Source organism: Apiospora marii (assembly GCF_038362585.1).
Source record: "Apiospora marii strain CBS 49790 chromosome Unknown utg000007l_segment0_segment0, whole genome shotgun sequence".
Classification (NCBI taxonomy): Eukaryota; Fungi; Ascomycota; class Sordariomycetes; order Amphisphaeriales; family Apiosporaceae; genus Apiospora; species Apiospora marii.
Genome location: NW_027117379.1, coordinates 997,477 through 1,011,628, shown reverse-complemented (window position 1 = coordinate 1,011,628; position 14,152 = coordinate 997,477). Strand labels below are relative to the sequence as shown.

General features: G+C 51.6%; 2 protein-coding genes across 2 annotated transcripts; one reads left to right on the top strand and one right to left on the bottom strand.

Moving 5' to 3' along the window:
• Window positions 1-627: 627 nt before the first annotated feature.
• On the bottom strand, window positions 628-2,324 carry PG985_010710 (uncharacterized protein; the record flags this gene model as incomplete). The annotated part of the gene is made up of 5 exons (XM_066830478.1): window positions 628-1,099; window positions 1,177-1,549; window positions 1,629-1,700; window positions 1,755-2,109; window positions 2,187-2,324. The coding sequence occupies 5 exons, from the start codon at window positions 2,322-2,324 to the stop codon at window positions 628-630; spliced, it is 1,410 nt and encodes a 469-aa protein (XP_066681160.1).
• A 7,201-nt stretch (window positions 2,325-9,525) lies between these two features.
• Window positions 9,526-12,199, top strand: PG985_010709 (uncharacterized protein; the record flags this gene model as incomplete). Its single annotated transcript, XM_066830477.1, has 5 exons — window positions 9,526-10,304; window positions 10,358-10,485; window positions 10,539-11,443; window positions 11,522-11,968; window positions 12,029-12,199. The coding sequence occupies 5 exons, from the start codon at window positions 9,526-9,528 to the stop codon at window positions 12,197-12,199; spliced, it is 2,430 nt and encodes an 809-aa protein (XP_066681159.1).
• Window positions 12,200-14,152: the final 1,953 nt, after the last annotated feature.

Genomic DNA, 14,152 nt, shown 5'->3' with positions numbered 1-14,152 from the left:
CATGCTGCTCAAAGACAGGGATTGATCAATCCTTGACTGCTCTCGATATCCACAGGAGCCGTCCATGTAAACACCTCTTCAGATTGAATCAACTGGTGGTACTATGTTACCCATTATGTCTGTCGATCCATAGCCAGCCAGCATGCTTCGTTTCATGTCCCAATACGGACGACAGAAACAATGTCATTCAGTACCATCTCGGGGTCATGGAATGGTCATAGGCTGCTTTGGGAGAATATGCGCATTACTGTCGGTACTGGGCTCTGGACGTATCTGGCATGCCGTACTCGGTCCCTGCTTGGGATTGCAATCTGTGCTGGTCTGCGTACTGGGCAATAGGAACCACATGTAAAGATTGTGATCGTGGAAATTCTAATACTATTATTTCCAAGCCGATATCGCATGGGTAAACAAACCTATCTCTCAGCTTTCAAACCGATTTACGAATGTGTAAGTCAGAACAAGGCACTTTGGTTATGCTAAGGGGCTTAAGACGGCGGGCGGCTACAGATTTTACGGGTACTTGTTCAGAGACCCTTCAAGGCAAGGACAAGGGGTTAAGACAATTTATAATAGTTTCTAACATTTGGAAAAGGGTAGTACGTATTTTAAGCGGAAAACCTCAAGTCAAGCCAACCAAGAAGCATCATACGCGTCCTGGCAACTTTTCATTTCGCTCTTCCTGCCAATCCGCGTCTCCAAGCGAATCCCGTCTTGTTGTGGTTGGCGACAACGGCCGCCCATCTCATCGTCCTCTCTCTTCCCCTCCTCCGCTGTGTGGCTGTTGTTGTGGTCCTGCCTCTTCTGTGGCTGCCCTCCTTTAACCAGCGACCCCTTGCGGCACACGGTGCTCACCTTGGAGCTATCGTTTCCCTTGCCGAAGCTCTGGTACCCGAAGCTGCCGCCATCGAGCGACGTGTTGACCCGGGTCTTGACCCTTATGAATAGAAGTTTGATAGCCGGCGCCGCGACGCATAGGTGCGCCACCATGGCTTCGACGCACGTCCACACAAATACGGGCGCGTTGGTGTACGTGGCATCGGTGAGGCTCTTGAGCGTCTGCAGGGAGGGGATCCGGAGAACGGCCACTAAGATGACGCTGTGTGGAGTTAGCTACAATGGCTTTTCTTTCCATGCCTTGTACAGAGGGACGGAAGTTGAGTTTGGTGTACTCACATTGCGCCCAGGCTCAGCAGCCCGATAACTTCGGCCTTCTGTCGCGTGGACATTTTGAGCTTGACGAGAATCGGCAGCGGAATGACCAAGATGGCCGCCTCGGTAAAGATGTTGACGGCCGCGTTGGCGAGCGCCACGACCGTGAGGTCCAGACACTGGGCCTCGCCGTGCTGCAGCGTCCAGGCTGCCGAGACCGGGTTGCACTGGAAGACATCGAGCGCGATCAGCAGTAGCGAGACCACGACCAGCAGCGAGAGGGCCGCGGTGCAGACGTGGCGGAAGCGCCGCCCCGGGAACAGGCGCAGGTACAGACACAGGATCGAGATCTTGAGCGCGAGGATATTGAAGGCCCAGAGGATCTGGCAAATATAGACTGTTTGGTTGAATATGGAACACGTTAGCAGGCCAATCAAAACGACTCGCATGTGTTATATCAGGGGGGGGGTACCTACACCACGCCCACAGCTTTGGGGCGTCTTCGGCCTCGATTTGGAATAAGTGTTTCCCGAATCCATGAGTTGCCACTGCAGTACATCAGTAAAGCATCGCGAAGACGATGGGTTCTCGACACCACATACTCAGGTTGGCAAAGACGGTCATGGGTATAACGAAGCCGATGGAGATAGTGTGGAACAGGTCGTCCCACCAGCAGTATCTGCTAATGGCCAGCCGAGAGATCATGCGCAAAACGTAGGCGCCAAGGATGACGACGCCGGACGCTATAGAGATGCCGAGAATCATGTGCTGCCGCGTCTCGGTCGGACGCTGACACTGCTTCGCATCGACCTTGGCGAGCCCGATTGCCTCGGCGATGGTGCAGTCGTTGATGACGCACTCGGTCAAGAGCCCATACAGAGGCTCGCTGGCGCACTGGCACTCGATGTCGAGGAAGCCGCATCCCACCTTTGGGGCTTCTTGGACGATACATTTTAGCTGCGGGGGAAAAAGAAACTCGTCAGTTGCGGGGAAGCCAACAACCACCTCAGGGGGGCCTTGTAACAACGACTTACGGCACACGGGGACAGTTCCTTGAGCAGGTCTGTTGCGGCAGCGGCTCTCGTTGACTGTAGGGGGCCGGCGGTCGTCGACTGATTTGTTGCTGCGCCCAGGGCAACGGCGGCCCAACAAAGAAGAGACAACAGCCACATGGTACCGTGCTTCAGGTCCAGCTTGAAGACGATGAGAAGTAGGACAGGACTATTCACTTGTGTTCACACTCTCAAGACACACAAGGCCTTCTTGCGGGGGTGGCAGTCGTCGTGATGGAAATCAGAGACTCAACCCCGAGCGACTGGGTCGGTTTCATAGGGAACCGCTCGGGGCCTTATATGATCTATCTGGTTTGCCCTATGTGATGTCCTGGATTGTGTGCTTATACCTCGGGATCCCTTGCCTATCAACGCCTCCACAAGGCGACCCCATTCCCTCATGGTGTGGTATACTTGCTTATAAACGGCCCACCTTGGTTGACACTTCAAACATACTTCCACCAAGTGATGAGGTGTGACACTGCAGCATACTGCAGGGGGTGGGAGGAGGTGCACACCAAGATCATGGCAAAGCCATGTGCATCCCCTGTCTTCTCGGCCTTCAAGTGTCAAGTGTGTCCCGAATAGAGAACGGCTCGGCACGCATTCCAGTTACCCCTCGGTTGATTGAGATGATAACAGCATGCAGCTGGGTATCACAATTTACCAAAGAGGAAAGTCGGGCTTCGCTGTGTCGAATCAGATGCACGGGAGCGGACCAGTATACCGCATTCGTTCGGCGAATTCCTCTGCAGGGGGGGGGGGGTGTCCCCGCCGAGAGCATTGATCGTGTTGCAACCCTTTGGCACTTCCTCGTGCATGACTCGGCCCTATGAGCTCTTTGGTAAGTAAGTACATAGGTAAGTACATAAGGCAAGGCTTACAGTTTTGGGATCGCCTTCTCGTTCAGTGTCGTTTTGTCATTCATCACCTTATGGGACCTTGGGATTTCTGCAAATGCTACCGGAGACCAGGTTGCGCAAAAGCATGTCAATATGCCGTAAAAAGCAACGTCTCTCCCGACCTGTTGGTCCCCTCCCCCGCCAGGTTACCGGGGTAGAGATTGGATCAATTGATCGTCGCCCGTTACTGCTGCTTGCCCAGGAGAGGAAGTGCGGGTGGGCCTGGAATTCTGAAACAAACAGTGGGCAATGGATCAATGGATTAATTGGAGTCGATACTTGGCCAACCTGCAGTTGCTCGTTCATGATGATGCTTGGATGCCGCCCGTGCACCAACTCGCAGAATATGCCTGCCTCATGATTGCCACGAGGTGTATGCGAGGGGTTAGGTTCGTCATTTCCGCCCAGGGAGGCCCGGAGTAGAACCCGAATGGAGAACGGCTTACATCCCATCAGCTATAGCTGATCTCCCTTGCTCCCTGTGCAATTAACCTCACATCCATACCGGCAAAAAGCAAGCCTCACATATATTGACATGCATTTTGTAATGTTAGACCTCTTCGTGGTACAGTTACCGTATCGACAAAGCTTGATTGATCATATATACCTATCTTGGAAATCCGGAGGAGTGCCAAATGTATGATGTGCGTCAGTCTGGCTGGGCTGTTCATGGAGCTCGGTGCATTCTTTCGTCAAAAGCACCTGCAACAACCTACTTGCAGTCAATATAACCCTTCGAAAGGAAGAATGCGCCCTTTCACGCTACGATTGGCTCCTTCTATCCCACAATACAGGGCAGGTCTTGCCATTTTGTTTTTGTTCCAGCTCCAGACTTCGCATATCACTTCCAAACACGATCTCATAGGCTTCAACAAGGCTGCTTACAATGGGAAAAACAACACCTACTTCGATTGTTCTAAGTGTAGAGGTGATGCGTCTTGTCTTGAGGCCCATCAACGGCAAATACCATTCGGATGTACAAGTCCAATGCCCCCGATCACACCGTCAACCTTGGTAATTATCTAGGTCGCCTTACAGGTTGTCTTTAGATTCGGCTCGAACTAGAAATACCCGGACTTGCACAGAGACTACACAAACTCCGAAGTTTTCGGGACGTTGGCTCCATGTTGCACTAGAGACAACTGGCCATCTTGAGTCGGCAGATGCCAAAAGTCGTTGGGCTTCTAAGTGAACTTAGACAGGAAGGAGCTCGTCAATCTCCAGGCCGACCCGTGGCGGCGCACCAGATAGCCTTCCAGATGGCTTTTCCTAGGGGATCCTTGAGATGGCCATCTAGATCGCGGAGCCGCGGACTCGGCTTCACTTTACCCACCTCTCATTCTTACGAATCAGCATAGGTGCCCAATTCTACGACAATATACAGCCTGCGGAAAACGCCACTTTGCTACTTTGCACCCCGAGTTTAGTCAGCACATGGCTTGAACTACATACGGGTCAAACTGCATGTACGCACTGACAGGGGGCTGTAATAAATCAGAAGGAGAAACGCTTGGCCCCTGCCGCTCTGTCATGACGGGCTATTATTTAGCGGCGCAGTTGGATGCATCTCTCCTCAATGAGGTTCCCATCTGCTCATACATGCGGATGTGTGGAATGTGATGCCGGTGGTGGAGAATGGGAAAATGGTTCGGAAGACGATTAGCTCATGGTGAAGCGAGTCGGCTTCATTGACGCCTACCACGGTCTGTTTGGTACCTCTGATCATGTTCCCAGACGACTGACTCTGGAAATTCTGGGTGGGGATTGTGAAAAATTCTTGTTGTACCCGCTCCAACACAACATCCAAAAGCCAAACGAGGGCTCCCAAACTCAGCTGGGTCATTTGTGCCTGAAATGCTATGAGCAGAGCTGCCTTTCAACGCCATGTCAGCTGTCTTCGGTTCAATGATACACACCAGTGGTGTATCCCCGGCATTGTGTTAGGCTGGTGGGCGTTAGGGGTTGTGGCCCACCTCCGGAGGCGGCTCCCCTTCGCTATATTCGGTGATGAACAAAACAAAGATGTGTCTCCTTCCCACTGGCAAAGCTAAATCTGCGAGCCTATGCGAAACACATGTCCTTGGATCGGTATTGACCATGCTTTACCAGAGTCGCGTGGTATATGTCCATTGTGTATGGAGCTGACATGACACCAAGGTACTGGGCGATCTGAATATCCATTAGCGATAAAACCCCTGTCTAACTCGAGTACGACAAGCTTAATGCAACCCGGAAAATTCTTTGACACGAGCAACCAGAATGTCGGGTCATGCCGTTAAAAGAATGGCGTCCCATTGCAGGTGGGCTGCTGTCACCAACAATACTCCGTGACCAGCCAGAGATTGCATTGCAACGTGAAACCAGACAATCGGCGCAGGCATATACCAGGCAACCTGGACATCGCGGAAGCAATACCCGCAAGCTAAGAGATTCTCACTTGTTGAGCGAGAATTGGTTGTTTGAAGACGGCATCCCTGGTTGCCCATCAACTTATTTCGGCCCGTGGCATTGATATCTCCTCGTACATCATCCTGGCCCTGTCGAAAGAATATGGGCGGCAGTAGGGTTTGAAGTATATGGCCATACTGGACATCATAGCCTATGGCTTCGCAACCCTCTTGGGGACAAGGAGAGATCCAGTTCAATGAATATTGAGCTCAGGCCCCGATAGGAGTACTGCGTCACTGCCTCCACAGGCGTGGACTTGGGGCCTCGAGACCTCAGTGTAGAGCGCCGTGGCAGAAGTCGCGAAACCTCTGACGACACGTAAAGAAATGGTATGCTCTAGGAGGGCTAGTCTCACGGAGAGATGTTCTCTTTCGAGAAGAGGGTGATATATGGGGATTATACGTGGCGAATTTTTGGCTTTCCATCCATTGCCGCCGAAGTTCCTACATCTTAGTCCCTTGATTCGTACCTTGCGCATCCAAGAGGATCTGCAGGTGATGGGACGGACTCGACGTCGTCTCAATAAAGCGCACAAGGCTTGTTGGCCCTCAGGAAAGCCGAATGGCCAAAGTGTCACCAGCCTCCAACGCTGATATTTCCCCTCGGCTACCATCTCGTCCTTCTGATGTCCCCCGTGTCGGATATCAAGGCCAGAAGCCTCATGGGACTTGACATCTTAACCTGAAGTCCTCCAGACACAAGCCCAGTCCACCACTAACGCAACATCATCCTGTATCATGTGGTCATGTCAGGCGGAGATTATCTCACGGGACGTGATTGCGTTCTTCGTCCGTCCACCGACCGTCTGCGGCATGCTAAACTATCCCCTTAACCATCCGCAGCTTTCCGCCGCCCGTCGAGGTTACTTCCTTGGCTATCATACCCGTGTCGTGAGCCTGAAGCTGAATCACGTTCTTCGTCCGTCCGCCGTCCGTCCATTAATCTTCTTCTCCCGTCCGCCGTCCGTCCGCCAATCTTCTTCTTCCGTCAGCTAACCATCTTCTCCCGTCCGCTAGCCGTCCGACGCGCGGTCGATTCACTTCTCCGCGCACACATATCTCAATATGTCCTCAAGGGGCTCCTTGATAGGCTGTGATAGAATACAGTTGCTGTATCCAACAAACAAGATGCCATGCTTCCTTCCCTTTACCGACTGGCTTGACCTATCAAGAAGTTTACTTACTTGCTACTATACCCAACAAACGTGGCGGCTTGAGTGTGCACTGCGACCCAAGCGCTTTCGGCATTAGCAATCGTGCGGCACTAGCAATCATTTTTGCCCCCTTTTTGGAGTCGCTCGCAATGGGCACCATATCACAACAGTAACTACGTGCTTTGTCAAACCGAAGTGTTTTGCTCACAAGTAGGCATGCTTCAAAACCTACAATATGTCGATTGTCACTGCCAACATTGAATAGCTGGGTACTTGACAATGCACAGGTTAGCTTTGGCCGTCACCAGACATTGCCATGCACACATTCTCGGCCATTCAATAGGTGCTTGGTCATGGGCGAAGTGTGCGATATGGCCGATTGTTCTGTCTGTTTACGATTGAATGGCATCTTGCATGTGCTTTACCAACCATGCTGTACATATTGACAGTCACATACTTGCCATCCATCAATCATCCTGAGTCACAAAAGCTTAGCGGGGCAGTACATTAAATCACCTACTCTTCACGTCTTTCATCACAACATGAGGCACATACATACCAAGGAGGACTTCGTGCCTTCCCTGGAAGTCCATGGTAGCTGGACACGCACACAGCATGACATAACTACAGCTTTTCTCTCCAGCTGCTTCATGACAGTCTATTTCGTCGTCATAAGGTAGATGACTATTTGCCCAATTGGAGTACCGCCCACTCTTTGTACCGGCTGGGGGCTTCGCCTCTTCCTTGAATACAAAATACAGCAATATGCCCATCATCTCTTCGCACCACGGGTCATGACGTTCCATGCGTCATGGCCCCAGAACACATGTACATTATGGACATATTTACTAGGGGCGGTTCCCATGTCCCCTGAGATGGATATCCTAGCTACATACATCGCACATCTGGTACGGATGAGGGCAAACACCATAAGGAGCATCGTGCCTTCCTTGAACATGGTAGCACCTCCAGCCTTTTCAACATGGCATCTCTGGGCCAAACACTTGATGGAAACGGTATTCCTTTCCCTGATAAAATCTTCTCTGCACGAGGTCTGCTTTCTAGAATCTGCACATACCTTGTACCGATAAAGGGTGGTACCGATATGGGCCTTCGTGCCTTCCTTGAATGTGTAGTAACATTACATCAAGTTCACCACCTCTTGTTGAAAACCAAACTGCGAGTCCAGTGCAATAGCCGTGAGGCACTGCCCAGGATGTCGCTTCCCTTCAGCGATAACGGGTACATATACCGATAAGACGACAGGAGGCTTCGTGCCTTCCCTGAATGTGTAGCAGCAACACTACATCAAGTTCGCCGAAATATAAATCCAATGTAGTAATCCTGGGGCACTACCTAGGACGTCGCTTCCCCCTTTCAGTGCTCATGGGTACATATACCGATAAGACACTAAGGGGCATCGTACCTTCCTTGAATATTAGGATGTAGTACTTCGTCCCGTCGTGCCTTCCCAACAGACCCCTTCACAATGACTGTAAGGTACCTAGTGACGGCGGGGTCTTGAGACTTGAATTCAAGTTGGGCCCCATTCCTTCGACATAAATAAACCCTCCATTTCGCGCTGGGCCCGACCTCGAGCCTTTCTACATCCAACATCGCCGAACTAGTTGTTATTCACAACTTTCAAGCGACAACCCATCCATCACTTTCTTCTCACATCTTACAACCCCAAAACATATCCTCGATCGCCCCCTTTTTGCGACGTCGTCTTCCTCGCGCAAATATAAACAAACCATTTCGCGCTGGGATTAACCTCGCGCCTTTCTGCACCCACGATCGCCGACCTGGTCGCGCTTCGCAACTTTCAAGCGACAACATCCATCCATCACTTTCTTCTTACAATTCCAAAACATATCCTCAATCGCCTCCTTTTCGCGACGTCGTCTCCCTCGCGCAGATATCAATAACCATTTCGCGCTAGGCCTGTCCTCGCGCCTTTCTGCACCCAACATCGCCGACCTGGTCGCGCTTCGCAACTTTCAAGCGACAACATCCATCACTTTGTCCTTTCAACCTCGAATCATCCTCAATCTCCTCTGCGCGCCCTTTTCACGACGTCGTCTATCTCGCGCGCTTGACACTGAGCAACGCGCAAGTCCAGGTAAGTCCATTGAACAGGCTGCTCGCGCCTCTATCTATCCTTTGGGGATAGCCATTGCACCACCATATCACCTTGATCGCGACTTCCCATTTTTCGTCGGCCCCTTACCATTGCCTCCCTCACTGCCTTTGACCCCTTCGCAGCCCCGTCATCGTTGTTGTTGTTGTTGTCGTCGTCGTCGTTGTCGTCACCTCCCCGTCACCTCCTCGTTACCGCCATCGCAATTGCTGCTGCGACGGGCTGTACTTTGTGGATCTTATCACAAAGGCATAATGCGTGCCGTGCTTATCCCTTTCTTTTATCAACGATATTAAGCATTGGGAAAACGTTGCGAGAAGAGAGGAGAACGACTTCCGAACGGCAGCGGCGACCCTGTCTTCGAATTGGTCGTGCTTGCCCCTTTCTCGATCGTGCTTTCGAGTCGGTCGTGCCCCCCATTCCCAACCCTGTCTTCGAGTCGGTCGTCCCTGCCCCTTTCTCGACGAATTGATCGTGCCTGCCCCTTTCTCGACGAATTGATCGTGCTTATTATTTACTCGGGCGCGCTTTCAAGTTAGGTGTAATTAAGCACAATTAATCCTTCTTCGTCGATTCTTCCACAAGACAACCACTTCTAACCATCTCTACCACTCCAACCAGTTCAACCACTACAACCACTACAACCACACCTACTGACAATATTGATAGTTAGCCAGGATGAGCCACGCAGATAAGAAGCGTCAGCTGCCAGAGCTGGGACAGCTGGGACCCATTCTGGAAACCAAGCGACGTCGAATTCAGGGTCCCAACAATCAAGCCCACGAATTGCGTATCGCCCCTGTACAGGGTCCCATCGCGGCCTTGGACCAACATACAGCCAACCCCGCATCACCGTCACAGTCTCAACAGGAAGCGACGATCACCTCGTCGAAACATCAACAGGAAGCGAGGATCACCTCGTCACAGCCTCAACAGGAAGCGACGATCACCTCGTCACAGTCTCAACAGGAAGCGACGATCACCTCGTCGAAACATCAACAGGAAGCGAGGATCACCTCGTCACAGCCTCAACAGGAAGCGACGATCACCTCGTCACAGTCTCAACAGGAAGCGACGATCACCTCGTCGAAACATCAACAGGAAGCGACGATCACCTCGTCACAGCCTCAACAGGAAGCGACGATCACCTCGTCCTCCTACCAAGACCAGCAGCAAGAAGATGCAGCAGCTGCAGTAGACGCGACCGAAATTGCCCCTGCGACCGTTACGAAAGGTGCCGCCCTCAGTCCTGATGACATACATGGACATAAAGCAGAGCCATGCGGACGGCCACTTGCCTTCGCCGATAAGCGTGGACAACTCGCAGATGCATTGCCGTTCAATAAGAACCACGAAGGTTTTCTGTACACGGTCGACAATGTCGCGAAGGGCATGATTCTCGATGCTGCCACATCTCCTCATGCGATGATTAACGATAGTGTCATCATCACCACCATGTGAGTCTTCAGATCATGATACATCATCCCAGCAAGCTAACTCTTCATGATAGCGGCGGGGGAAGAGAACTAGATGCATCTGGACGAATGCTCCGGACCAAAGGCCAGGACCAGAACCTCCGGCAATACAGAGCGTTAATGAATGCTTTCGAGAAGAAGGTGCCGGTCTCCGTCGTGATTGGTAAGACGCCCCGTGAAGGGATCTGGAGTTGATGGATTAACGGTGTACAATAGGGTCAAAGAATCCGAATTACCCGGTGCAGCCGCCGCACCCCTTTTGCCTCATGGGCTTCTTTGCCATCACATACATGTGGGCGCACAAAACCCCTACAGTGGACGGGAGCCTAGTTCCAGAGTATATGGCTCGATTGGAAAAGGTCGACCCGGAAGTTCTATCGTGGTGGGTGCCGGCCGAAACGGATTCAGTATCTATCGGCGATGTGGAGTGTGACGGAAGATCCTGTCCCTCGTGTGGTAAACGCAGCAAAACCGTTTACACGGCAGGGTGGGCATGTCTATCCATAGACTGCCCGGAACATTTCGAATTCGGCTACCCTGTCGATCCGGAACAGCTTGTTTATAACGAGGGGTTCCTTCTTGAACGACACGATCATCAGGAGCTCCTTCCGCTGCCTCCGGCTGTACCGGCCTTACCAGTAACGAACGAAACGAGCTACGGGACCGAAGCTGAGTTTAAACGAGGAATCGTTTGCCCGAAGTGCGGTCTTTGCAGCCGGCGGGTGTATTGGTGGGGATGGGCATGCGAGAATGAGAACGAGAACGCAGGATGTGATTTCAAGCACATCGTTGAATTCACCAACTATCCGCTGTTGGATGTGGAAGACGAGCGTAAAGCCATGAGTCGCCGCCGCCTGAAACCCAATGATCCGTCAATCGTTCATGATACAGCTTCCGGTGGAGGATACCCTATTGAAATGTATGGCTTTCCGAACTCCGAGGGTCTGATCGGCGGAGCGGTTGCCATCCTCCGAGCAACTCCGGAAACGCGTAGTCTGCAGAACGGTCCGGACAGGATGTATCAGCAAATGCAGAATGAGGATCTCAAACTCCAGCGGAACCCTGCAAGAGCCAAAGGCAGTCGACGAGAAGAGTTGACATCTCATTTCGCCTACAATTATGTGAGTGGTTCCCTTTTTCACTCACTCAATTCATTGAGTTACATCTAAAAGAGCGAGCTAACAAAAAGGTCTATCTAGGGTGCATTCTACAAGTTCGGTGTCTTTGTGGACTCGGTTGGGTTTGAAGATGCCCCGGGTACTATTCTCAAAGGTTTAGCTCAACTGGATTGGGCACAGTCCCTCGGAATCACTCACTTGTCCGAGTTCATCCGGAAGTTGCCAGTCGACTATTCGGACACATCGATGAGCCTGAAGCCCGAGACGTTCAACGAACTCTTGGCCCTTGGATACTTCCAAGGATCAAAAATAAGCTACCATGATGATGGTGAGAAAGAACTGGGCCCCACCGTCGCCACGCTCTCTCTTGGATCACCCGCGATAATGCGATTCCGTCCGAAAAAGAGAACCAAGCTCGGGCAAGAGGGAACAACAAAGAATGGCGACAAGCCGGCCGTCCTCTCGTTTGTCTTGAACCACGGGGATATCGTTATCATGCATGGAACTGACATTCACAGAGAGTATGAGGTAAGTCTTTGTGTTTTCCAATCCGGTTTGACTATAGCCGCCATATTAACGGGAAAACAGCATGACGTTATCCCAAGTGGCAAGCTCCGTTTCGCTTTGACCGCACGCTTCGTTCGTCCAGAAACGATCAAGAGCCCTGAAGAAAGACGGAAAGCGGTTGAGAACGGCAGGGTACCCGAGGGCATTGAGGCTATGGCTTATAAGGGCCACGAAGAAACGACAGTGGACTAATCGTCACCACCTCACCTCCCCCCTAGCAACTAAGCGACACACCTCTATACTGTACCACCATTTATGCGTCTCTATTATGCCTTCAGACTCAATTTCGTTTTGCGTCCGTCCATTCGGAAAGAGCGCGAACTCAATCTCGTTCTGCGCGCTTTCTCTCGAGTATTCTACCCGAACGGTAAATAACAGGAGAAGGACTATTTACTGCGATGACTTTCAGTGGCGGGGTCGCATGTACAATTCGGAGGCAAGGATGACTTGACTCTATTGCGAATATTTTGAGGGATGTCTACTGAAGATACCCGTACGCTGCGTTGTCTTTATTCATTCATAGCTAGTTCGTGTAATCCATCCGCTTTGTCTACCATACACCTACGGCTCTTAGTGACATGACCATCCGACTGGGTGTGTGGAGGATAACTTGCCACGCTTGCAGTCTACTTATAAAATGCATGGGTGAAGAGCCACCCATTAACATATAGACAAGCTCTGTAGAAGTCCACCCAAACAACTCGGTCAACCAAACTTATAGCTTAATGGCTTGCCCAAGTTGTAATGCTTTCGCTCTGCCCTGTACTTTCCGTCGGACCCTACCATCACCAGACGGGCTATGGTTTTGGCTCAAGCATCTTCCCACTGCAATCTGGGATCAGTGTAATGACGCAACTGAGTTACTACCACCCAAGCCAAAAGCAGCACGCAGATACGTAACAGTGAGGGATAAGACATGATGTGCTAGGATCGCTCAGGAGCAGAGAAGGCAGAGGCAGAAGTAAAAAAAGGCAGAAGTAGGATCGTGTGGCTTGTGAGTCATCTGGTGGTGTATATACAGCTTTTGGCAACTTGAGAAAGAGGCAATACATGTGACGGTGCCGCCGGATACATGTTCGTAAGTATCCATCTCGTGGTCTGTGGACAGTTTTGGTCAGCCAGGAACCACATCTAGCCAGACGAGGCGTTTGACCCTGCAGACGGGAAACGCTTCTTTTGTCATTCACACGAGAAAGACGCAATATTTTCCATCGTTCACACGAGAAAGATACGAGAAAGACGCAAGAAAGGCAGAACTCGCCGGCAGATGTCATCGGCTCGCCGAAAGTAAACCCTAGCCCTACTCTTGTCGGCGCCAGTGAAGCTTTCATCGGCCATCGCCGACAAGAAAGGGGCCCCAATACAACAGGGGACCGACCCCCTTGAGTCGTCGACAGCAAAATCCTCATGGACATACGTATTTACATACTTGTCTGGAGGGCGAGGATGCTGCTACAAGGTGGCGATGGCACCGAGATACAGCCAATAAACATACATCATGGGAAATAATGTTAAAAATGGGGGGCTGCAATAGAACTGTCCTCTACTTGCTCACTCTCAGTCGATCATGATCCTGTTCCCATCTGGTAGACCCATTCATCTACTGATGATTCAGGGTGAGATCCATTGGGAGCCGCTCATAACACTGACAATGTGGGCATAGATAAGGGGCCAGGTGCCGGAGCCGGCCTACGGAGGGGGGCTCGTGGGTAATAGTAGCCCGCGATGGCGGCGACACCACCGCCAACAAAACAGGGTCTGACGATGCTGTTCGTCTGGTTTTCTGTGCGGCCCATACCCAGATGATCTGGTTAACCTGGCAGTGACCCCATGGCCCAGCTAGGTGCCTACCTACATGCGCCCGGGTAACGGTCAGCCACAGCAACCCCAAGACCTACCCACCTACCATGTACTCAAGCACCTAGGTACAGTAGGTAGGTAGCTACAAGGCCTTATGGGTACCAATGATCTTCCTTTCTTGCTATATTATGTATTCTCTTTGACTTTTCCCAAGGCTCCTCTCTGCCTCAGTTCCCAAATTCAATGGGAAACGCACCCGACGCTGCTGCACATGCTGCACGTCGGTCTTCTAGCATACCTCTTACAGAATGGGAATGAGCTCAGCTTGTAGAATGCGTGGAACCC